The sequence below is a fragment of the Diospyros lotus genome, chromosome 9 (genome assembly GCF_014633365.1).
Source record: "Diospyros lotus cultivar Yz01 chromosome 9, ASM1463336v1, whole genome shotgun sequence".
In the NCBI taxonomy this organism is placed as follows: domain Eukaryota; kingdom Viridiplantae; phylum Streptophyta; class Magnoliopsida; order Ericales; family Ebenaceae; genus Diospyros; species Diospyros lotus.
In genome coordinates this window covers 32375066-32401896 of record NC_068346.1, presented here as the reverse complement: position 1 = coordinate 32401896, position 26831 = coordinate 32375066, and the positions used below count along the sequence as shown (strand labels likewise).

General features: G+C 35.5%; 1 protein-coding gene across 1 annotated transcript; it reads left to right on the top strand.

The window, feature by feature from the left end:
• The first annotated feature begins 1805 nt into the window (after positions 1-1805).
• On the top strand, positions 1806-16976 carry LOC127809160 (protein ALP1-like). The gene is made up of 2 exons (XM_052347889.1): positions 1806-2186; positions 15419-16976. Exons 1-2 carry the CDS (start codon positions 2054-2056, stop codon positions 16468-16470), a joined length of 1185 nt encoding a protein of 394 aa, XP_052203849.1. The 5' UTR covers positions 1806-2053; the 3' UTR covers positions 16471-16976.
• Positions 16977-26831: the final 9855 nt, after the last annotated feature.

The following is a 26831-nucleotide window of genomic DNA, read 5'->3' as shown; positions in this document are numbered from 1 at the left end:
TCGGCGATGGTGGTCGTGATGCAAGAGCGTTGAGTGGTCGACGATAGCAGTCTATCGAGCAAGGACCATAGACGACCGAGGATGAGAAAGAATGAGCTGATGGTGACAATGACTTAACAACGAACAAAGATCGTGATGGTGGTTGAACGTCGGCCAACGATGGCTGCTCCAAAAGCTAAAATCAACTATAGTAAAGGGGACCCAAGCCAATGGTGGCATATGCATGCAATGGTTGCTAGCGATGTGGGCGATTGACCCATCGCCTCTTTGGCTGGCGACCGTTGTTTCTTCCTCTTTCCTTCGCCAGCGATCTCTATGTCCTCCCCTTCCTTACCAACGGCCCACTAATAGTGCACCTGTATGTTATGCGGACGTATTTAAATTTTGAAGTATGAAGTATGAGATATGACCAAAAATAAAATTTAAGAGATATAATAGATCCTCGTTAAAGTTGAAAGTTGAGGGGTAGAAACGACTACAAGTCCCAACTTCATGGAAAGCCTTTTTTTTTTTTTTTTTAACCTTCCACATCTCACACCGCATCCCGCAGTAAAAGTAGACGGCATCTATTACACTGTATAAGAAATATTAAGAATCATGCTAGATGTACACCCATTTTGTACATCTTGGGCTACATAAGGGGGTATTATGATCAAAATACCCTGCACCTCACATGCGCTTCTATGTGCCTCATGAGGGGTTTTTTTGTCATAATACCCCCTTATGTAGCCCAAGATGTACAAAATGAGTATACCAATAGCATTTTCCAAATATTAATGAATGATTACTTTCAATTAACCACCACCACCACCATGTATGCATACACAGAAGAAGCTGCTGCTGGCACATTCTCTATCTCACATCTCATGTTAACTTCATTTACCGAATAAAATGAGATGGAATAACAAAAAGATTTTATAAGCTTCTTCTATTTTTAGTGGTGATGTTCGATTTTTGATTAATTCAGTCAAAACAACAATGGTTTTAAAAATTTTGATCCATTTAATTAGTTCGTTAACTAAATTAAACCGAACCTAACTACTCAAAAAATTTAATCGAATTGAATTTAATCACTATAAAATGAATAGTAATAATAAGATGATCATAATGTATTTATATTCTTCTTCTTGATTATAAAAAAAGAAAAAAAATTGTCACATAAAATGAAATGAGGGGATATAAGTGTAAGTAAATTTTTTATGAACTATGCTATATATATCGATGAAATGTACGAACTTGATGACCAAATCAGACTTCATTCGATAATGAAGTCTATTGAACTTCATAATTACAAAATTTAATTATTATTATTCAATTATTTAATTTCACTCTCTTTGGTCTGAATAGACATAAAATAATGAAAAAGCCCTTGTGTTGTTCGTGACAATTACTATCTAAACAAGGGTATTTCAATCCTTTTGAGTCGCTGGTTAATGAATTGAATTTGACCTCCTCATTTGGATCAAGAAAGAATAAAAAGGTTGAGCGAGACTAATATTAGGATGGGTGACTCCTTGAAAAGTTCTCGTGTTGTATCCATTTAAAATGCCCTCAAAACACAAATTGAGTGGTCGGATGAGTAATGTGTCGGTGTCATTTTGGTGGATTGTAAGTTCGATTCTCACTTTGCGTAAGGGCCAAAGGTCTAACTTATGATTTACCTCTCTTGATGTAATTGAGGGTACAAGTATTGGAGGTTACGTAAGAATGATTATTTTAAAAATTGAAGGATTTTATTTATAAAAAGAAGAAAATAAAATAAAATAAAAAATGGCAAAGAGAGTAGAGAGAAGGTTCCAATTCAATATTGCTGCGGCACACCATTTTCTCTCGCTCGGCTCGCACTCTGTTTTACAGCAATCGTCAATCGATCAGTGTCTCTCTCCACCCACAAACATCGCCATTGCATGGTTTTAAAGAACCAACAAGAAACCAGCAACATCAAGCATCTCCGTCTCCGCATCCTTCTCTGAGAGAGAAACCATCGTTCCGCCATTGACGCTCTGATCTTTTTCAATTTCTGAATTTGAGTCGACCGGGTCTGTGTGTTTGAATGGGACCCATTCGGGGCGCCAACAGGAGGAAGAAGGTTGACAAAGAGGTTGACCAGAATGCCTCTTTCGCTTCACTGCCACACCAGCCCCCGGACATGGATTGGTGGGAAGACTTCGCCAGGAGGCTTACTGGTACACACACTTTACGCTCTTATTCCGCGTTTTTCTTTGTTCGATTTCTATTCTTGATTTGTTTTGTTGGGTCTTCGTTGATTATCCACAATGTTACTCCTCTTTCTGGGTTTTCTTGGATTGGTCTCTGCGAGGCTGGTACTTTGGTGGTTTTCTTTCTGGTTTCAAGATTTCTGGACATGGTTGTTATGTGTTTGATTTAAAATATACTGTTTCGAATGGTTCTCTTCATCTCTTGGCTACCTACTATTTTCTATTTCGTAAGCATTTGCTGGTCTGTTTGGCTGCTAAGCAGAAGTGGAGAGGCAAATAGACATGAAAATATAACTTATAGTTTCTATCTTGCTAGAAAATTATTTATTTTCTTTAGTTTTTATCAGCTAACAGAGATAAATTTGTATGGCTTCTGGGGAATTAACAGGGGAAAGCCTTTATTAGAGCTTCCCATTGGTCCACAAGTGTTGGACTAGAAATCTAAACTTCTTATGAGGAACTTTACTGTTTTTGCTCGAAAATGGCAGTAGAAGATCAGCAGATGTATAGTGGTTGATTGGCAGATTTGGCCAAAATTTTTGGGGATTGGTTTGAATTTTAAATATTTCTAATGTTGTACAGAAGTTAGAGATAGGGAAGTTTGGTTGTTATTTAGGTCCTTGGCTAAAGATTGGAATTAATTCTAAACATAGCAATTGCAATGCAAAATTGAGAACTTTTTTTTTTTTTTTTTTCCTTCCATTAACTGAAAACAAAAATTCAGAAGCACAGTTGTACATTTTTACTGCTGTTTGAGTGGCAACATGTTCTGCAACGTGGTTTGTGATTAGGGCAGCAATGGATGCTGATTTTTGTATAGTAATGCATTAGCTATGTAGTCAATACTGATAGATGGAGTTGCAACACTGGTGGTGCTAAAGGGAGGAAATTACATGTATGATTGTTACAAACTAAAAATGTTTGACAGTTGTGTTGACTGATTGTGTTATATATGTTCTTCAAGATGTAGTTTTGGTGACTTTTCAGCTCTAGTTTCCTTGTTTTTAGTCTTTATACTCCATTTCGTGCCATATAACAGAGTTGGTCTTGTAGTTATCCAATATGACTTTTCTCTTTTTCAACCATGTTGCCTTGATTCCAAAAGTAACAATCTCAATAACACTGTTGTTAGAATCTTACGATTCACGATTCGAATCGTACAATTCGACTTGATTCATATAGAAATCGAGTCGAATCTATAGGGTGAATCTAAAATCCCTTAGAATCGTACAATTCACGATTCAAATAGTACGATTCGACTCGATTCATATAGAAATCGAGTCGAATTTATAGGATGAATAAAAAATCTCTTAAAATCAACTATGAATCGGATGAATCGACTGTGAATCGCATGAATAGCACGATTCGTCCAATTCGTGCGACTTCGTTTGCATGTGCACTTTAATCAAATATTCGTTCGATTTGACTATTTTTGAAAACAAAGAAGATGATGGAAATGATGAAGATGATTGATAACTAGTGAAGATTATGGAGAATGAAGTTTATTAGTAACTTTATAGTTGTAGGTTTTTTTTTTTTTTCTAACTTGTTATTTTGAAAGTGGTTTGGTTTGGTGCAATTTGAATTTAAAGGCAACATGAATATACTTTTGCCTTTTGGTATAATTTTAAACTTAGCCAATATATTTAGAAGTTTATTTATCTATTTATATTTAAAAGAATTGATCATGGTGGGCACATTATTTATTTTCTATAGATATATATTATTTATAGTTGAAATTGAGAATGTGTACCGAATCTTACGATTCGATTCGATTCGATTCTCGATTCACGATTCATAAAATAAGGATTTCGATTCTCGATTCGAATATCGATTTAACAACTATGCTCAATAACTTTTCTATTTACCACTTTTTTGAATAATTGATTTGAGATATTTGAACTGATATTTTTTAAGAATAACTTGATCCTTAAATCTCACTACAACATCATATTGATGCGGGACAGCAATGAATCACAGAAAATTGAAGACAGATAATATATTAAGAAGAAGAAGAAGAAGAAGAAGAAGAAGAAGAGAAAAGCCTAGAGAGAGAGAGAGAGAGAGAGAGATCATATTATTCAATCATCCATATCTAAATAAAAGGTCACATTATGTTGCCTATTTATAGGCAATTAAAAGATATCCCATCTAAAGATAACAACTAATCAAACTATGATTATAATCTCTAAAATCAAATATAACTCTTACCTGAGCCCTAAATCAAGTAAAATTCTATTATCTAAACAACTATGATAAATCAAAACAGACCAAGATAAAATCCAATCTAAATCTTATTTTTAAAATGAAAATAGAAAATATCCCCTATCACATACACACTTCTATTTTCACAAAACTTACATTATATGTATTTGATTTTCAATTTCTCCAACTTGAAACCTTTAGATTCTAAGGTGCTCTCCATAATTTAGGTTTAGTATCCACATCCTCTTTTGTCTCATCCACTAAGACAATGTCATTTACAAATATCATACATCTAGAAATCCCTTCTTAGATGTATTTAGTGGATTCGTTCATCACTATAGCAAAAAGGTAAGGGCTTAATGTAGATCCTTGATATAATTACATTCTATATATTTGATTTTCAATTTGTTCAACTTGAAACTTTATATTTGAAGGTGCTCTCCATAATTTCAAGTCTAGTATTTTCATCCTCTTTTTGTCTTGTCCACTAAGACAATGTTATTTACAAATAATATACGTCTAGGTATCCCTTCTTGGATGTACTTAGTAGATTCATTCATTATTATAGCAAAAATGTAAGGGCGAATCGTTGATCCTTAATATAATCCAATTGTAATTAGAAAAATTTAGTAGATTTCCTTGCAAGCCCTATTATACGTTTTTTGTAATACATGTTTTAGTAAGTATAAGAAATTCCCAGCAAAAAAAAAAAAAAAAAGAACTTGTATATAAGAAACTTTCTCTAAAACCCTTCGTCAAACTTCTTTGAGGACTTTGTTATAGGCTTATTTAAATCTATAAATACCATACATAATCTTTTTATCTCTAGACATTTTCATCAGATGCATTAACAAATAGATTGCTTCTATTCTTAACCTACTAGGCATTAAACCAAATTAATTTTCAGAGACCTTGGTTTTCCTTTTAACCTTTGCTTAATTTCATGGTTAAGCATTCTCTTTGAGTTAAGGATCACATTAAATTGTTTCATTAATTACAAAATTCCTTCTTCTCCCATGCATTTCTATACTAATATTAGAACATTATTATCCCATCCAACCGCTTTACCATTTTTCATCATCTTTATTACTTGCTTCACTTTTGGGAAAATTAGCTTATAAAATAAAAGGGCCTCTTAGTGCTTAAGGCTCCCGACAACATTATAAGAGTTGAGGGAGGGTTGTTTTTGTACATAGCGTTACCTTGGCCTTTGCCAAAAAAGTGTTTACACAACTCAAACCTCTAATCTTGCAGTCACAAAGGAACAACCTTACCATTGGTATTAAGGGTCACCTTCAAATATGTCTATAAAATAATATAATTTTTAACTTTTTCAGAATTATCAAAATATCTCTATATAATATTTGTTTCCCTATTTTTATTGAATATTTTGATCACCTTCTCATTTATTAGCTTCTGTTAATCTTTGTATCTTTATGCACTTAACTTGATTCAAATCTTTTGTTTTGTTTTGTTTTTGTTTGAAGGTGAGCCTTGGTGCAAATGTAAGGTTGCTCCATTGTGATCTGGAGGTCACAGGTTCAAGTTGGGAAACAACCTCTTTACCAATTACTGCAATGTGACAACCTCGTGCACTAGGCCCTTTTTTTTCTGTTGCTTCAGCTGGCTTTCATATATCTCTTTTTCATCTTTTGCATTAAGTTGCTATGCTATTTTTCATAAGCTTCAATTTTGTTTTACCAATTTCCTTCTTTCTTTTCTTAGCCAAAATATACTTATCTAAAATTTCGCGGAATGTGTATACAAAGTCTTGTAGCAAGCTCTCTTGGTCTTGATTTATTTAATACCTCTTCACTCCATCACATAACGCATCTTTGTTTGGAGCCTTTTTTTTTATAACTCTCTTAGAATAATCTTTTGTCATGTTTCAAATTGTTGTTACCTATTTTATTTCATATTGGAGGGCCCCACCGTCCACAATTCAATCTCTTTTGTCACCCACTTTCTTATTTGAAAACAACTTGTTTTCACCTTTTAAATTCCAGCATTTGGCAATTGGGCCTTGCTTCTTGTCATCAATTTTCATCTCTTTTTTTGATACAGATGCCCAGTATAGTAAATCTATGTTGAGTGGCTAGCTACTCTACTAATAATAACTTCAAAATCCTTATAAAACAAGCAATATCCTTTTGTTATAAGTAAAAAGTTCACGTGCTATTTTTCAAATGTTTATCCCACATGCAAGGCAAACCTTAATTCTATTAGGTGGGGTTAGCTATATGAATTCTAGACCTCCATCCATCTATACCATGGCTATATCGTTTGTAAGGCCATGTCTTATGTCATGTTTAAGGTTTCGCATCAAGTTTTCTTTGGTCTTCCTCTTTTGCTACAAACTTTTTTCATTTCATCTATTTGCCTCCATGTCCATTTGTCACTCTTTTTCTTATATGTTCAAACTATCTCAATTGTGACTTTCACATCTAATCTTCAGCAGGCATCTTTCCAACCTTATTACTTATAATCTCAATTTGCTGCACTCTAATGTAACATTCTTATCTCTGCTAGGCTCATATTTTGCACCAATTGGTACTTAACTACCAACATTCTGAGTGATAAGAGATGATCATATAGTTTTCCAATAAAACTTCCTTTTAGTTTTAAAGGGATTGTACAATTGCATAAAATGCAACACTTATTCACTTTAGCTATATACTGTGTGAAAATCTAAAATAGTTTTCCTCTTATTGTTTTCCCCCCAAAATCATGACTTCCATGCATATCTCTATATAAATTCACTTCTTTGCCCACACAATTATTCGAGTCACCTTTATAATGATTTTTTTTCCTATTCTAGGTATTCCTTGTAACAATCCCTCTATATCTTTCCAAAATTTTACATTTATTTATTCTGTGAATCTGACTTGTGATGTATATTATATTTATTGACAACATTTAGAGTTTTTTTTATAAGAACTTTAATTGCTGTATAACACAGAATATTGAGCAGTAAACACCAATATATCTGAAATATGAGAGTAGTGGAGATAAGAATGTTATAATGAATGTGTGGAAATACAAGGAAAGACAGATTTAGAAATGTGATTATCTATAATAAGATAAAAGCAGCTCCTACTAAAGATAAATGTATGAGATACGATTAAAATGGTTTGGCCATGTGATAAGAAGATTGATAGAGGCTCTTGTTAGAAAAGTATAAAGAATGGAACAAATCTTTAGCAAAAAGATGTAGAGAAAGAGGAAGGCTAAGAAAAACTTTCTGGGAAAGTCTTAGGTATTATATGAGTTATATGGGTTTTGCAAAAGATATGGCTATAGATAAAAATGTTGTTGAACAACTTTAATTGCAATAATCTTATCTCCTAACCTTTTCACATTCATTACCTAGAACCTTTATCATACTAATCCCTATTTCATCAATTGCATAGTCTTTTCATATGTGAAAACAGCTTTGCGAAAGAGCAAGGGCCAGGCTGCGTACAAAACATCCCCCTCCTGAGCATCACAAAGTAGGGAGCCTTGTGGATGCCCATTCAGCTTTAGCATAATCCTTTCTTGTGCACCAAGGTTTATATATTAACTCAGAAAACATTTTATCCTTCTCATTAACCCATCTCATCCCTCTAACACAAATAATATTTATTCTTCTCATAATCATTACATCACCCACCTCCATCAAATTTTCTGTTGAAATTCCATTATTCTGCGATCCATTCTTGAGTCTCTGGTCGAATCTAGTTTATTTACTTGTATTTGGTTGTCAAAATGTGAGAACCTTGGTGAATTTGGCATGACACTTGGGTAAATGCAGCGATCCTAACCCAGTGAACTTAGCACTACAATTGGGGGTTGCTGCAGTGATCCCAACCCATTTTTCACTCCCTTCACTGCCCTCTGGTAGTAGAATTAATTGCTAAGAGGGTTATACCCTAGCACAATATAGTTGTGTCTAGAATCCATGTTAAAAGATCCAACAATTTTTCTTCTAGCTATCAGGCACCTGACACAAACTTCTTCCTTCATCCATACTTGGGATAAAGTGTAATAAGGATAATCTTTCAACAGTAGAAATGTTAAGGGGATTATTCAATGCACAAGTGAAGTTAATTCTATGGCCTGCGTATTTAAAAAAGAGAGAATGAGGAAAGACATCTTGTGTAACATCCCGTATTGAGCGATAGGAAGGATCGGAACAATTTACCTTGATGGGCCTGTGCAAACTTCCCAGGAGTCACCCATCCTTAAGCTTCCCCAGCTCAAGCATGCTTAACCCGGGAGTTCTTTGCCTACATTTAGTTCAAAAGGTATCCAGCTGGTATTGTTTCCTTCCTTATTTATCCTCAATATATACTACCCTTCTCCGGGCTCTTGGGGTATTACATCTTGCAGTTAAAAAAGGTCTCTTATGGACCATTTACCTTCCATTGGCTCGCAAAAATCTGTAAAGTTTTATGGATAATGTTAAAGAAGATAAGTAAGGGGTATTAGTGTAATTAACTTAAAATACTTGTTTATGTATTCTCCTGTATTATACATTTTTGGTAGATTACACATTATTTTATTCACATGGTATCAGAGCCATTAGACAAATCCTAACCCCTCAATTAATTGTTTCAGCCACATTAGCTTATATGTTGTTACGACTATTGCCCTATATTCAACTTCTACATTGAATCTGGTGACAACAATTTATTTCTTACTTTTTCAAGAGACTAAATTTCCACCAACAAATACACAATATCTAGATGTGGATCGCCTGTCACTAGGTGATCCTGCCCAATCAACATTCGTATATCCTACAATCTGACTGTGTCCATGATTCTAATACAATACACCCCGACCAGGGGCAACATTAATATACTAAAGAATACGAATCACTGCATCCTAGTGATTGTCACAAGGTGAATCTAAGAACTGGCTTACCACACTCACAACAAATGAAATATTATGACGTGTGATTGCGAGGTAATTAAGTTTCCCAATTAGTCGACGATAGCGTCTAGGGTAAAAAAGAGACTCCCCTTGTCCCGATAACAGTCTGATATTCGGATCCATAGGGGTATCTGTTGGCTTACATCTAAGCAACCCTGTTTCCTCTAAGATATCCAAGGCATACTTTCTTTGAGAAATATAGATGTCTTGCCTTGACCTAGTTACCTCAATACCTAAAAATATTTCAAGGGACCCAAATCCTTAGTATGAAACTGTTGGTGAAGATGTGCATTCAATTCAATGATACCAACATCATCTTCGCTTGTAAGTACTATATCATCAACATATACCACTAGAAGAATGTGGCGGCCAGACTAAGAGTGATAAAAAAAAATAGAATGATTAGCTCCACTACGAGTTAACCCAAACTCGAGAACAATTGAACTGAATCAACCAAACCAACCTTGAGAAGACTGTTTTAAACCGTATAAGGATTTTTAAAGGCGACACACTAGCCCAAACTCCCCCTAAGTAACATAGCCAGGAGGTTGCTTCATATACACATTTTCCTGTAAAATGCCATGAAGGAAGGCATTTTTTATGTCCAATTGATGAAGAGGCATTTTTTATATCCATATTTGTTTGTTTGCCCAGATTTGCAGCCCAGATTCTGATCTATTTTTTCCTAGATTTGCTGCCCAAATATAGTTTTATGGTATGTTTTCTATTGGGATTTTATTTATCGATCGTTTGGCATTATTTGGGGTTATTTGATCTTCATATTGGCTACCTTGAAGTATGATATTCCAGTGTTGGATCGGAATATTTGATTCTCACTATGGTAGGTTAAGATGTGTGTAATTTTGGACGGATGGATTTAGATGAATGTGGAGTCATCAAAGGGGATTTACATTAGTGAATGTGGAGTCATTAAGTTGCCTATGCTTTAAGTAGGGCTAAAGATATTCCACTACAGTAAACTTTATATGGATTTGGGTGGTATTTCCCATGGTGCAGTTTTGGTGGGTATTTATCAGGAGATTAATTCTCCGTGATTTTGTTGGAAGAAAGAATTTTGAATAATTCCATATTTGAATTTTATGTCAAGGTGGAGCTTGCTACAATTGTGACCCGGAATTCAAATTTAACTGAGATTAGGACTCCTAATTTGACCGTGATTATGATTTTGAATTTGACTGTGATTATGATGTTGTCAAATTCGATCTTGATTGAGATTTATCTCTTCTAGAGGAATATCCTCATGAATCATCTTCTGATCAGAATATAATTTTTTGTGTATATCTATAGATGATTTTAGGTCTATAAATAGGTGCACAATGCTCTGGAATTAGTTGCAGCAATATCATCTTAGTGATATTTTGGTAGTGACAATATTATTTTTGTTATAGCAATATTTGCTTAGTGATATTTTATTCTTTCTGCCCTTGGTTTTTCCCAATTTGGCTTTTCCACTTTAAATTTTGTGTTCATGTGTGTGGTTGATAGTTTGATCGTGGTTTGTATTCGATCCAATTTTGTAACAAACTGGTATCACAAAACCTGTGAATAAAAATTTTATGATACATCCAAACATGATAAGGTCCTCCAAGTATTCTATGTAACTGTATAGGTAATATTGGAATGTTTTGTTTATAAACATAGGTGATGTTGCATGGATGCAGATTAGAGACTGCATTCAAGACCAGACTAATATCTCACTTTTTGATAAAAGAATTGATCCAAGAGTTTCAAGAATATATTCTAGATGTTTCCTTATGATCAATTGTTGAGGCAAAGAGACGCATTTCTATGGAATTGGCATGTCAGGGATGCATTTAGAAGAATCAAATGCATCTTTTGAAATTCAAAATGAATTTCTAAGGTGTGTGTTGGTATATAACTGCAGCATCAGAAAACAATGTGTGTTGAGCTTTACTTGGGGTGTTTGTACAACTTAACTCACTATAATCAAATTGAAACAAAAGTCAACATAGCTGAAGAAGGAAAGGAGAAGGAAGAACATTTGGAATATTATAATGGACCATCTCTAACTTTTGTGATTAAATGAATGCATGCAGATTTCTCACCCTTGTAGATAAAAAGGCCAAGAACAGCATGAGATACTTGGTGATGAAATTTTTTATAAAAGAGGTTGCAAATAGAATGGGCAAGTGATCAAAGTGTGAAATAGTTCCCTCTGAAACAACCGAGTTCATCAACTTAATATCTACTTTGTTATGCATCTTACAACTTTGATGATGTTTATTTGTGTTGGATAGTTTCATAGGATTGATCAATCTATTTTCTTGAAACAAAGTTCTACTTTGAAATTTTTGAATGGACATGCATTTAAGTGATTGATATTACTCTGTATCCTATTTGAAGAGGCTAATGATAAAAGATAGGCAAATTTTCTCTTCTTATTGGCAGCCAGATGCCAGTTTAGTGCAGCTTATAAGTGAATGATTTTCAATCATTCTGGATATTAAATACTGGCTGCATGCATATCTCCAGGCATATAGATGCAGTTTTTTCTATAGCTTCTCATCTTTCTGTGCTTTTTCATGCATCCCTAACATATTTTCTGGTAGATTGCTTTGTTTAAAAGTGTTCCCTTTTGATTGTGTCATGTACACCACTCATTCACTGTGTCAAGTGTCATTTGTGCACCACATTATGGTGTAGATGGATGAACTAAAATTACTTGACTTGTAGCTTCTTTTCCTGAGTAGGGACATTATTGGAAACATCTTGCTACGTACACTGCCAAATTGAAAGCTCATGGACACCCAAAACCAGGGATCAATATTGTTTTATGTTGACTATATCAGATGAGAATTGATAATAAAGTTCTTACAGCAAGGTCATTTGACGTAATAGTTAGTCAACTATTTACCAAATTAGGGATGTCTTATAATACGTTTGGCATCTATTTTTCCTTCAAAGGCCACTGAAGCCGTGCTGTTGGAGAGTTCAGCAGAGTTGCTTATAAAATGATGAAAGTCTAAGCTCTCTTTCCTCTGGAATAAATGCAATGTGTTACAGTGGCTTTGAGAAGGTAGAATTTTCCGTTAATTATTTGATCAACCAAGATAGTGAACAAGCATTTATCCACAAAGAGTTGGGGGTGGAGGTTTTGGGGGGGGGGGGGGGGGGGGTGGAGAGGAAGACACTTTTCTCACAGTCTCAGCATGGGAAGAGATATCCATTCTTCTTGGTACACCATGTCCGTTAAGAGTTAAGACCTCTGTGTTAACCTTACAATCAATACATGCAGGCAACTTCAATTGAAGATTTGTGGTTGTCTCTGTTGTATAAAAATATAAGGTTTAGTTTTTGTTTTAATTTTTAACCTCTGTGTTAACCTTACAATCAATACATGCAGACAACTTCAATTGAAGATTTGTGGTTGTCTCTGTTGTATAAAAATATAAGGTTTAGTTTTTGTTTTAATTTTTAACTAGTTTTACATTAATAGATACTCTGGATTATGGTTTGGCATGACATTGAGGATTAGTTAGTATGGTGATCAACTTCCTAGTAATTGGTTTTTATGAATCACTATAGAAATCATTTGTGAGGTATTCTCTTGATTATTAATCACTTCGCAAAAACCAAAAATTATGTTGACAGGATATCAGAAGTGTAGCAAAAAACTGGTTTTTTGAGACATACCTCCTTTGACATCTTGAAATTGCTAAGTCCCGTGCACCCCCCCCCCCCCGCTTTCCGCCTTACCATACCTTGTTATTAGTTCGAGGGTGATCCTTGATAGCTTTGGTAAGGTTGCTTCTTTTTTACTAGAAGGTCATGGTTCAAGTTGTTGAAACAATTTCTTTGCAAAGTAAGGTTGAGGCTGCATACAAAGATGACCCTACCCTTACCCTTGCAAAGTGGGCCCTTTTTTACCTAGGTATTGTTGGAGATTTCTCAAACCTAGGCAGGGGCAGAGCTACATGTATGTGAGGGTGGGCAATTGCTCCTCCCTCAACTTCTAAAATTGCCCTTCAGCCTTTGATGTTTGCGTATAAATTATTATTCCCTTTAACACTTGCCCTCCCTGAAATAAAAAAGATGGGGGGAAATTAACTAATGCCAAAAATATTTAGTATATAGATTTGAGATTTCTACCCCTCCTGACCCAGGGTCCTGATTTTGCCATTGAACCTAGGCAAGTTTAAGATTGTTTGCCATCTGTAGCTTAACTAGCCTTGCATAATGTTTTTCCTCAAGGAAGATTCACTTTTCACCATATGCCAAAAAAAACTTCATGCTTGAAGATGCAATTGTTAACTTCAATTAAAAAAAAAATGTTCAGATTGGTAAAAAACTCAAAGTGCCTTCATGCTGGATGTTTCACTTTATGCTTTGGCAAACTTTTCTTGTGGTTTAGTTATTATTCCCACTCTTACTGTATCCTGGCAGTTTATCATATTTCATATTCCGTTGTTTTGTTGAAAATTAAAATGCCAAAGCTTGAAATTTGTTCCCTTTGACAAATGCTCTTTCCTTAATGGTTGGCATCAAATACCCAAAAGATTTATTGGATGAAAAACTATATACAGCTAAGATGGAAAGATTTTATTTGATCTTCTTGAGATATACATAGTTTTTCAAAAACACCTATATTTGTAGGAAGGAGCCAATAATGCCTTGGGGATTTGGAAGCTGATCTAGTGGATACCTTCTTGTGTATTTTTTGGGAGTTGTCATTACCTAATACTGGAAAGGGACATGTTGTTGTGGAATACAGCTATTCTGAAGGAGTGGTCTTGTTACTTTCTTCTACCCTCCAATGGCAGGGTGTAGTGGCTTTTCATTCTTGCTTATAGGAGTTAGTGAAACAAGTGATCCTTTTAGAGTGATTTTGTGTATATTTTTGACTATTGATAATTTGAGGAATAGGTATATTGTATGTGTAAGGTGTCTAATGATAGCGTACGTCTTCATTTTCTGTCTGCTGACAAGCTGTGTTATTTTTCTATGCTCGGCATGGAGGTGGTCACGCCAAAGAAGGTGATTGATCCTTTTGCATTGTGGGGTAGGGGTTTCCATAAGGGTGTCCTCCATGGAGCCTTCAGGTCATCTTCTTGCTAAATGGCATGTAGCATTTGGAGGCATAGTAGATTGGTCAAAGGAAAGGAGATTTCTAAAATTGGATTGAAAGGAGAGGTTATTATATCTTTACCTGTTAGGATGAAGATAATTTCCCCTCATTCTTCATCCTCTTCCAACCATGTTCTCATGGACTTTTACATCCCTGTAGATGCATAAGGGGCCTTTTTGGTCTTCTTTGATGTGTACTTCAGACTACAGTAAAGAAAGCCCATTTTGGCGCTTCTAATAAAATTTTACTTCTCAGCAGAAAGAAAAAAGAACAAAAACTTATGGGATGTTCTGCAGCAAAAGAAAACCGAATCAAAATCAAAATCAAAACTAAAACTAAAACTAAAACAAAACTAATGTATGTTATAACGAATGTTGAAAAAACTCCCAAATCTCTTATGTGGTCTTAAAATCCAATAAAACAAGCCTTTCATGTTGTGTCTGCAAGAAAGAGCTAATTCTTTGAGAAGATACTTGTGGTGACTAGAAGTCTTGAATTGCTTGTTTTCTACATAATGGATGGATGACGACTTTGTTCTTAAAACACCCAATGTAATTTCTTGCAAAACTCTTAACTTGGAGGGATTTCTAGAAACATTTCCTTGATCTAGTGTTCTTCTGTGCCAAGTTGTGCCACTTCAAGGAGGTGGACTAGACCAAGTGTTATCTGACACAATGGAAATTATTCCTTCTTGTGTTGCCTATAAATGAGTGCTTAAATACTGAGTAGAAGCATCCAGGCCTGACTACTCCATTATAATTATGTTGATATATCTGAGTACTTGTTGGCTCTTTGAGCTGGTGCTTCATGCCTGGTCTGATTCCCAGCTAATTATCGGTCTGTGTCTATAATGTGTACTCCTTAAATCTGTTTTCTGCTTTGGTAGAATCTTATCCTTTGTTAGCATCCTTATATTCGCTCTCAGTTAAGATTTTTGACTGGAATGTTTTTTCCACTGTTATTTTGCTTTCAGGTCCTTCATCCCAATTAAAGGATCCTCCTACATTTGAATCTGTTCTCAAAGTTTCCAGGAAGACATTTAACTACATCAGTTCACTCGTGGAGATAGAGATGATGGCTAAGCCAGCAAGCCTTACTGATCTCAATGGCAAGCTTTTGTCTCTGAATGATCGAGTAGCTATTGCTTTAAGAAGGCTGAGCTCTGGAGAATCTTTATCAGCTGTCGGTGACTTGCTTGGGATAAACCAATCAACTGTTGCCCAAATAACCTGGCGTTTTGTTGAAGCCATGGAGACAAGAGGGCTCCAGCACCTCCAATGGCCCTCCACAGAAACAGAGATAGAAAAGATAAAGCTCAAGTTTGAAAAACTTGTAGGCCTTCCTAATTGTTGTGGTGCCATTGACACCACGCACATCACGATGTGCCTGTCCTCAATTGATCGAGCAAACAACATCTGGTGTGACAAGGAGAAGAATCACAGCATGATCCTGCAGGCAGTTGTGGACCCTGAGATGAGATTCCTCGACATTGTCACGGGGTGGCCAGGAAGTTTGAGCGACTCTATTGTGCTCAGAAGCTCAAGTTTCTTCCAACTATCTGAAGAAGGGAAGCGACTAAACGGAAAGAAAGTTAAACTTTCAGAAGGAAGCGAATTGAGGGAATACATAGTCGGGGACTTGGGGTTCCCTCTCTTGCCATGGCTTCTCACTCCATATCAAGGAACTAACCTTTGTGATTCTGAAGCTAACTTCAACGAACATCTCTCTGCCGCTCAGAAGGTGGCACAAAGAGCATTAGCCCGGCTGAAGGAGACATGGAGTATCATAAAAGGTGTTATGTGGAGGCCGGATAAGAACAGGTTGCCGAGGATTATTCTGGTTTGCTGCTTGCTGCACAACATAGTTATCGACATGGAGGACAAGGTGCAAGGAGAACTTCCCTTGTCTCATAATCATCATCATGATTCGGGCTATCGCAAACAAGTTTGTGAGTCTGGAGACCAGACTGCCACCTGTCTCAGAGACAACCTTTCTCTGTACTTGGCTGGCAGATTGCCTCCCTGATGCCATTTCTCTCTCTCTCTCAATGTGAGTTCCTGCAATCGATTTGCCGCCTCAACCTTGCCCTGGACCACCCTGGTTGTTGAATTGGGAAGTTAAAGACGAATGCTAGTTTTCCTTTTTGCATTTGCAGTTTATGATATTGATTTATTCAAACTACAACATTTTAGTCTAATTGGTTCAACAGCATATATAGTTTCTTGTGACAACCACATATATAGTTTTCCTAGTTTCTTGTCTCAGCAGGGTTTATTTTCATGCCCAAAGTTGCTTAAGTTGGGGGATTCAAACTAGCTGCAAATCTCCTCTTGATCATTGAAGAGAAGATCCCATTTCATCAAATTTTCATGTTCCTTAAAGATTAGATTCACAATAATGTCAAAAACATTAGTGTGATCTTTGTAAATCTGGGATGTGTCAAAACATTCCTCAAGCTCATGGGCACAACCCACCCCAACTTGTACAATAATGTCAAAATTGTTCTTGTGATCTTTGTAACAAGGATATTGTTTCCGTTCATACTAGCATATTAATATCTATTTTCTTAATAAGTAAAGTTTTCTCTTGAAAACATAATACATCTTTCAAAGAGGTGGTTCTGTCCTCTACGAGTGAGAGTCACCTCTTGAGTTGGGATTTGAGGTTTGAATTTAATACTAACTGCTGGTTATAATATAGTTCAATTGCTTCGATGGCTAGTATGCTTAATGTCACCAAGTTATGAGGCAATTTTAGAGTAGAAAAAACTTTTATTATATATTATTTTGCAAGTCTAAAATTATGGGTTTAATTAGTGAAAACAAATCATATTACTAGGTCCTTAAAAGAAAAATATAAAGAAAATAGAAAGTTAGAAACTTAAAAAAATAATAGAAGTGAAATTTTGTATATAAATATTATTTTTTATTATTAAGAAAAATTAAATTTAGCACGACCTGATCTTATTTATGTTCAATCGACTTTGAATTTTAGCATCCAAAAAGTCTATTTGTACAAATGATCTAGGCTTATATTTGGAGTTTTCCTAGGGTTGGTAAGATGTTTAGCTAAAAGTATAGTGCAAAAATATTTTTTTCATAAGTGTGCGAAAATATTTCAATAATTTTAAAAAATTAATATATATAAAAATAAATTTTGAGAACAATAAATCTAAAACTACCCTTGTTTTGGATTCTGAAAGCAGCAAAAATAAACTAATGAAATAATTTAAGAAGAGATTAATATTTTACGTAATTTTTATTTTATATAACAATGATTTTTTTAAACCATCAAAAATGGTTTTTTTATCTTGATGAAATGGAAGTATTTTTTAAGATAAAATTTATTATTTGTTTTGAAATTCAAAATGATTTTTTGTTTTAAAGACAGGAAAAAATACTCATTGGGGTTGCAAATAAACATAATCGTTCCCAAGCAGTTCGGTATTCTGCTTGACAAAAATTTATTTGAGTTAATCGTTAAGGTAAACGAGCCATTTACAAAAAAAAAAAAAAAAAAAAGGATAAACGAGCAAAGTTTGAGCTTAATTTTGAATTTCAATTTGTAAACGAGTTGAAATTCAGATCAATAAATCTCAACTTGTTAAAGCTCACGAATATACTTAATTAGAAAGTGCAAATGGTTTGTCAATAGGCTCATTTATAAATATATTAATAAATTTATTTATAATTTTATAAATATATTATTTAATATAAAATTATGTAACTTTAAATTGTGGTGAATGATATTATGTTTATTATAGTTTGAAATTATTATTAGTTGATTATCATATTGATGTTATATTAGTTGATTATCAGGTTTGATTTAAGATTATTATTTGTTGATTATTTATATATTAGATTTTTAAAAATATTTTTAGAAAATTCCAGCCTAAGCTTGACTTGTCAAGCCTGAGCTCATATTTAGCTTGAGCTCAAGCTTGATCTTAAGCCTGGAAGCTAGCTTGCAAGTTTCGGCTCAATTTGATTGCAACTCTAATACTCATCTTAATTATAATTATTAATTTGATAGGGTATAATTGTGTAGCAACCCAAGAATATATTAGAGATATATTAGGAATCATCTAATACATGTATTTTTCTTTGTTGTGTTGTTGATTTGTACCTTTACCTAAAAAGCTTAAAGTAGCATGTAACCTAGAGAATTAGTCATTGTGAAATGATAATTGAATTCTTGTTTCTCTTTGAACTCTCTCTCTCTCTCATTCTCTTTTGATTTCTCTATTCTTGTTATTCTCTCCCTTTCTTTCTATCTCATTCTCCTTCAATTCTCTTTGTTTATGTTATGTCTCTCCCTTTATTTATGCTATCTCTTTCTCGTACTCTTATCAATTTCCAATCTAAACCCTAGGTAAACTCTAGGAGTGTGACAAATGGTATTAAAGTAAGACCATAATCGGTTATTGATATTTAGGCGCATTTGAGCAGTGAGCTAATTCCAAAGAGCTAGGCGATTTTCGATGATTCTAGCGACGTCTCTAAAGCTAATGATTTGTCTTGGCTTGGATAGGTGTGACACCCTCGGTCTCACATCCGGGGTGCCACCGTAACTCATAGTTACAACCACGCTTATTGGACAAATTTGAAGGTCGGCTATGCTTTACAAGTTAAGGCGCCTTGGGTGGGATCTAGATTTTACCGCCTTCACTCGTCTAAAAAATCGAGTCCCATAAACAACATAGGTAGCAGAGGGCATCGGCGTCTTAGACGAGCTATACACTTTACAAGGCTTTGAGATGGGAGTCTTAATTTTTTGCAATTAAATTATTCTTCCAACGAAATACTATAAGTTTAACATATTGTTTGTCTCACACAAATATATTACAAACTAGAAATATAAAATACTCATAAATTTGCATTACAACATAAACCCTGTCACGGCTGGTTAACCACGTTCATCGGTGAATTGTCCACTACCATTGCTTTATCTCTACTAAGGCCTGAATCATCTGTGGTTATTTATAAAGGGTGAGTCCGGAGACTCAGTAAAGACAATATGTAAACATAACAAATTGTAAATCATGACAAATATAGATAAATATGAAATGAATCATGAATGCAGACCCGTCCACCTCACCTCTCGGACTCTTGGTGGCCTCTTATGATTTTCTATGGACCCTAACAAAAGCTTTGTCTTGTCCAAATAAAAATTCATAGCCTCATGTCTAGGCACTCCCCTATTATCATATGCAAGTCGTGACAAAAATAATTTGTATATAAAACATGTAAACCCTTACAGATTTTGTTGTTTGATGTCGAGATAGCCCATTAGGAAAGATTTCTCTGTTGGTCCCTTGACGCAATACAATGGCCACTCAAGACCGGGGGAGGGTGAATTGAGTGATTAAAAACTTATCAACCGAATTCTTTCCTTTTAAAACTCTTGAGATTTTCTTATATATAAAATACACTTGTTATAAATATATATGTTGTTTGGAAATGATAGCAATATAAATACACAAACAACCACAATATAAACACAAGATATATAGTGGTTCGGTGTCTCTAACACCTATTCCACTCTCTCAAGGTCAACATGACACTTGAGGTTCTACTAAAATTACAACACTAGGTTTTCTCATAAGATCACCTAGCAAACTTGTACACCCCGAGGTTTTTCCTTTAGCTCGCCTCGAAAACTAATACAACAATACAACAACAACAACACCTAGATTACGATAGGCTCTAGGATGCCACACCACAATCCAATACAAGTAAATTAATCCTATGTCCAACATACTTGGACTAAAATTGATATCAATATAAGAACAATATACAAGACAAATGAAATAATACAAGTTACCAATAAGAAGAAAACTTTTTCTTTGCCTTGAGGCTCTAATGGATAGATCTTTGAAGCTTCTTGGGCCTTGGATTGCTTTGATTGAGTGCTTGAGAGCTTGAGAGTGCCTTTAGAAAGATTGATCTTGGTTATGCATTAGCCATCTCCAGATTTCTCCCTTTCTTTTTATGGATTTGGCTTCCAACGACTAGAAAATCCGACCGTTGGAGTATGGGAGTCAACTTCTCTAAAACAGGAGTCGACTTCCATTTTAAGTGGGAGTCGACTCTAGTTATATAAGAGTCGACTTTTCTAATGCTAGAGTCGACTCTTTGAAATACACTAATACTGTAACATCCCAAAATTTTGGAGACAATAATAATTAATCAGTTGTGGTATTTGAAATCAATGTTGAGTATTTGAGAATTTAAGAAAAATAAATAATACTAAAGATAATAACAACCGTAATAATAATAATGATAATGTTACGGGTATTTCTCGCTCTACTTTGTGTGGGTTATACTTAATGCAGTGATTCGGTCCAAATCGAACTGAGCTCGTCAAAGTGAGCTCGGATAATGCTGGAGCCCAGGATCAAATGTCAGGACCAAGCGAGCTCCCAGTAACACCTCTGACTCATCAATGTATTCGGGCAGGCCCCCAACCATATTCTGAGCAAGTTCCCAGCGATCTCTATAGCTCATCGGCTCAGCTCGTCAGCTTGCATTATTGAAGGGGGCGTATGTCGCGGCATATTGGCAGGCCAAGGGCCGCCCTGGCTGGGCCATTCAGGCCCATTCTCTCGACCCATTTGGTCGACCGCTGCCAGTTCCATCTTGGCCCTCTTGCAACAACATCATTACAGTCGCGCCTGGGTTTCTGAGCGTCCATCTCAGATCCCATCCTCATTAAAGGCAGATCCCATCCTCATTAATGGTAGATCCCATCCACATTAATGAAGGTTTTGTCGACATCTTGCTACGACAGGGACGCCCCAGCTGGATATTCCATCCCATTGCCTATACAAGTACGGAGCATGTAGAGGAGCTTCTGCTGATATATATATCGACCAGCCCTCTTGAGGGCTGGGGTATGTACTCTTTTCCACCAACTTACAAACACCTGATATACTTGCTTACTCGCTCACTAACTTGAGCTTCGAAGTACCTTACAGGGACGAGCTGGCGGCTCAGCAAATCGAACTGGATACTTCACTATTCCTCTCTCGAATCTACCATATCGATGCGGGCCAACAAATCTCCGTCGACCAATTCCAAACGTCGACAGATAATAATAATAATAATAATAATAATGATAATGATAAATTAAATCAAATTGAATTAAATTAAATCAATTGATATATATATGTATGTATGTATGCATGTAAGTATGTATGTATGTATGTATGTATGTATGTATGCGCGTGCGTGGCCTCCAAGCATTCTACAGTAGCCCTTTATTTCAAATCAAAACAGAAGAAGGAGAGAAAAAGAGCTTGTGACAGCCATGGCCGAGAGGGAGAAGCTAGGATAGATGGGAGAGCAAGATTGAGAGGGAAGCCGAGAGAGGGAGAAGGAGGGGAAAGGGAGAGAGATGGAGAGATAGAAAGAGGAAGAGAGGCGTGATGCAGCGACGGCCATGGAAGCTGGCCGAGTGAAGCTCGGCCATGGCAGTTGAGTGAAGCAGCAGCAACAGCCGGGGGGGGCGACGCGAGCAGCAGCGCGGGGCCGTGGGTGGCGGCATCGGTAGCGGGGGCGGTCGATGGTGCTGCCGGAAGGAGATAGCGGCGGCTGGTAGAGCTCGACCGCGGCAGGTGGCCACTAGTGCATGCCCATGGGAGAAGGGGCGAGGAAGAAGAATAAGAAGAAAAAGAAAGAAGGAAAGAAAAGAAAAGAAAAAGAAAAGAAATGACAGAAAAAGAAAATAAAAGAAAAGAAATAAGGAAAAGGGGTTTGAGATTATTTCAACGTGGAAAGTGATTAGGTATGTGGATAAAAATTAGTAAAATCATTATATAATTAAATTATAAATTTTATGCGGTTAGATTTAATTAATTTAAGCCATGGTCCTATTAAACGCAACAAAAAGTTTTACTTCGCATCGGGAGTGTAAAAGTCAAAAATCAACCTCTTACAGGCAAGCTTCTAATCTTCTCCTCGTGTTCTTTATTTCCTGTGAAAGTCTCCGTGGTTTTTCGTATTTTATTCCCTCTCTCACCGTGACTCAGTTCCACGCATTAATAATAATAATCCGCATGGTAACCACCTTATGACTTATATTTTATTAATGAGTTTATTGTTAATGGAATGAGCTAAGCAATGACGTCTTGGCGTCTTTCATTTCGACCGTCACGGAGCTTCGTATCGCTCGGCTTTCCTTAGGAATGATGCCGAATCCGTTAGTGTTAGGTTCTTAGAAAACGGATGTGGTAAAGATTATGGGGTTATGTCAATAATTTAATATGAATGTGGAGATTGTTTCCTGGGTATGAGAAGAGATGAGAATGTGAATGACATAATGGTGTCTATGTTGTCATGAATAAAGTGTGCAAAATGATAAATATAAAGTATAAAAGTTTAGTGTTGCCTATATGGGTGTCTAAGGGTATGGGATACAAAGCCACTGATTGTCGATCGTGGGTTATGGCAGTTGATGGCTGGATGTATAGGCACCAGTCATCGACTGTTACGATAAGCGTTAGACGAGTCAAAAGAGCTAGTACTGCCAGATTTTTGCCTTGATTGTGTGCATATCATGATATGTGTGCTGCATAAGGCTTGTGTTGCATTCACTGTTGGGACATGCTTTGTGTGTGATGGGATGTGTGAGCATTTGCATGACCCGGTTGATCCAAGTGCCGATTTGTGTTCTCTAGGTGAGTCGGTGCATTTAGAGCATATCACATGTGTGAATTCCTATATGGGCGTAGCATGGCCTGATGCTTAGTTTATGGGGGCCTTGTCATCACGTTTATGCTACAAAATCCATTGCATTTCCAATTTGTTGCACTGTATGGTGAGAATGCACGGTTCTAAGCGATGAGTATGAGTGGCGGCGTGGCCCACGGTAAGACCTTGGGAGTGAGACCCATGGCAGCGTGACCCACGATAAGGCCTTAGGAGTGAGACCCACGGTGGTGTGGCCCACGGTAAGACCCTGGGGTGAGACCCACGGCAATAGATTATGTTGATAATGACAGGAATGAACGTGTAAGGGAAATGGTATGGTAGCCTATAAGAGGCTGATTTTAGGTTTGTATGTGGGACTTGGGTGCCAATGTGTATTTGATGTGGGCCCCAATGACTGTTTATGTGAAGTTTATAATATGTTTATGCATCTGAAAATAAGGTAGGTATTGGGCATGGCATGACATGACGTTGCATTGGCATGAATTGTATGGGATGTTATGGGAAGAGTCTTGTCTGTATCCTACAGCCTTTCTTTCTAGAGCTTGCTGAGTCTTGTGAGTCACGTTTGTTTTCTATCATTCCAGGTAAGAGAAATGTCTGTGATAGTAGGTACGTTCAACGGGGTTTGGGTCCAGACCGTCGTGTCATGGTAGAAAATGCAGAACTCTCCCGAAACTAAATCTTGGGTGTCATAGTGCTTGTGTTAAGAGTAATGTTTTATGTTTGTGAGATGGAGGTATGTTATGTAAGCCCAAGTAGGCCCAAGTTGTGAATGATTATGTAAAGACGGTTATGCAATGTTATGTGATGTAAAAAAATAATAATATGGTTTCTAAAAGAGTTGTGTGAGAGGTTTAGTTTATGTTATTGTTCGATATCATTTAAATAATGACCATCTCACGAATTCTCTATCCGCGGTAGGGGCTTCGGGAGGCGGGCCGTTACAAATACTGCCAGGTCGACTCTGCATAACATACTCTCGGCTGGGCCGACTCTAGCTTTGCAAGAGTCGACTTTAGGTTAAGGGAGTCGATTCTAATGAATCAAGAGTCGACTTCTGAGGCCAAAATTATAAAAAATAAATCTTATAAAAATAGTAATTGTTTGAAGATATAATCCATATAACATGTATACATTACAAGATATTTACATTTTTTTAGTTTAAGTAAATGTCCTCATTTTCTTTAGTTTATATTTTACCTTATATTTACTTTAATACATAAATGTAAATAAGAAAGTACGCCCTTATTTGGATTCAATAAAATTATCTAAAAAATCAAAATCCAAAACAATAATAAAGTAGAATTTTGGTTTTAATACAAAATCGGAATTTAACGATTTTATCAACACCAAAATACATACCTTTTATTTCTTGAAAAATTAATTAAAAATTATTTTAACAACAATGAATATTAGTTATTGAAATACTGGGAAATAGTTTTTCAAAATGAAAATATTTTCTTATATATCCCCTTATAATGTGCTAATATTCCAGACTTAGAGAAATAATATTTCTTGATTCATTTTGATACACAAAATACTTTAATACTTAAGACATATCAAAAATCCATTAGAAGTTTTAAATATATCAAAAGTACTTTTACTAAAATTATGTTTTGTCAAACATCAAAATACACAATAGGTTGATTAGAGCAATTTGGCTCAACATTCTCTACAATGTTAAAATTACTGATATTATTCCTCAAGATCCTTCTAACAAAAATTAAACATAAAGAAATATTACTAAAATCAACATCCATCAAACTTTAAATATTTTGCTCTTACCTCAAAGCTCCGGTTCTTTATTGAACTCACACGACTTTTTTCCAATCTCTCCTTACCTTCTTCCTACTTATATAGATAAATTTCTAAAACCCCTAACTACAACTTATTCCTCAATTTACTAAAATCCTAGCTTGAATCTATTCCCTTAATTCAAGAAATTCAACCCATCTATAACCAATATATTAATAAAGAAATAAAGTATGGCTTACTGCTAGAGGCATAATGTGCGTAGGTCCCTCCAATTGCAATTGGAAAGAAAAACCAAGATGGAGATTAAATTTGAAAGGCTTATATGAATATAATATATATAAAAATAATTGATATAGCTTTTTGGCGTAACACCTTTCCTCAATTTTTGAAATTTCTCTTTCATGGAGATTGCTTTAAAAGAAATTAAAAATTACAATAACTCCCAAAATTCTAAACTTATACTTAGATTCTCAAAAAAAATTCAAGAATCTTCCAATCACTTCCTTATTCAAAAATAATAATAAATTTAATGTCCTCCATAAAATTCCACAAAGTCACAAATTTTCAATCAATCATCTCAAATACATAAATTAATTATTTTTATTTTTTAAAATACTAGGATGTTACAATAGGTGAGCACTAGTAGTTGTGCCCAATCCATTTTTGAAGGGAGCAAAAGCCGATCGTAATCAAAGCAGTTCTCGGCTTGGAATTAAGAGATGAAGTAGCATTAGGTGTTCTTGGCATGGAATTGAGAGATGAAGTTGGGTTAGGTGGCTTTAGGCTAAAACTCTGGCAATTCTTGTTTGACTTTTGAAAGCAAAACAGGCCAAATGAGTTCATTTGATCAATTTTAGACAAATTTGAAAGCGGATCAACAATTTTTGATTTGATTGATCGATCATCATTTTTTTACTGATCGAGATTGATCCAGGATTGATTGAGTTATATGAGGTTGACGAGTACTCTTTGGCCTTCGACTTCTTTTACTCATGATATTTTTTGGCTGTGGTTGATAGAACAAGCATAATACAATTTGAAGCACAACTGCAGCAGAAGAATGTTGCAGTTTTCGATCTGCAAATTTGGGTAGAGATTAGCTAGAATTATGAGTCAATTTTGGTTTTGATTAATAAGTGTAAGGCCTCGTCAACAAAATTATTAGAAGGTTAGACGGAATTAAAAGAAAGTTGGAAGGCCTATCAATGCAATTTGATGAATCTTTGATGATTTTTTCTAAGAAGGGTTAGTTCAGAGATGAGAATTGTGAAGACGAGCTCAACAAACTAAAACAAGAAAGCTCGATTATGGAGTATCTAGTCAGGTTTGAAAAATTAAAAGCACTTGTGCTTAATTTCTATCAAACCTTAACCGAGTCTTATTTTGCATCGAGTTTCATTAGTGCACTTGATGATGTGTTGTGGCCTATAATGAAGATGATGCATTATGTCACTGTAAAATAGGCTGCGGATATGGCGAGGTTACAAGAATTAGTGCTGGAAGCCAGGTACAAAAAGCATGGGTTATTTCCTAAATGTTATCTTAAGAGCAACCAGCAGAACGAATGTACTTCTATGGCTTCTTGTGCAGGAATGCAAAGAACAATCAGAAGTAAACTCTTGTGGGGAAGAGAGATTGAACAAGGAGATCTGTGAGAATCATGTTCTATATTTGCAGGAAGCTGTTGAAATAACATTAGGAGAGAAGGATTGTGATGAAGATAGCTTTCATGTAGTTGATATGAGGTATGCTGGTGACACTACCCTATGATGGATCAAGTTTGTGATGATACGCAGTTAATGAAGTTTTGATCAATCAATTAGGACCTAAACAACTTTATTTTGGTTATAAGGAAACTGATCCTAAGGCTGATGAGCATAGATAGAGATTCAATGAGGACTTGGACCAAAGAAGCTGAAG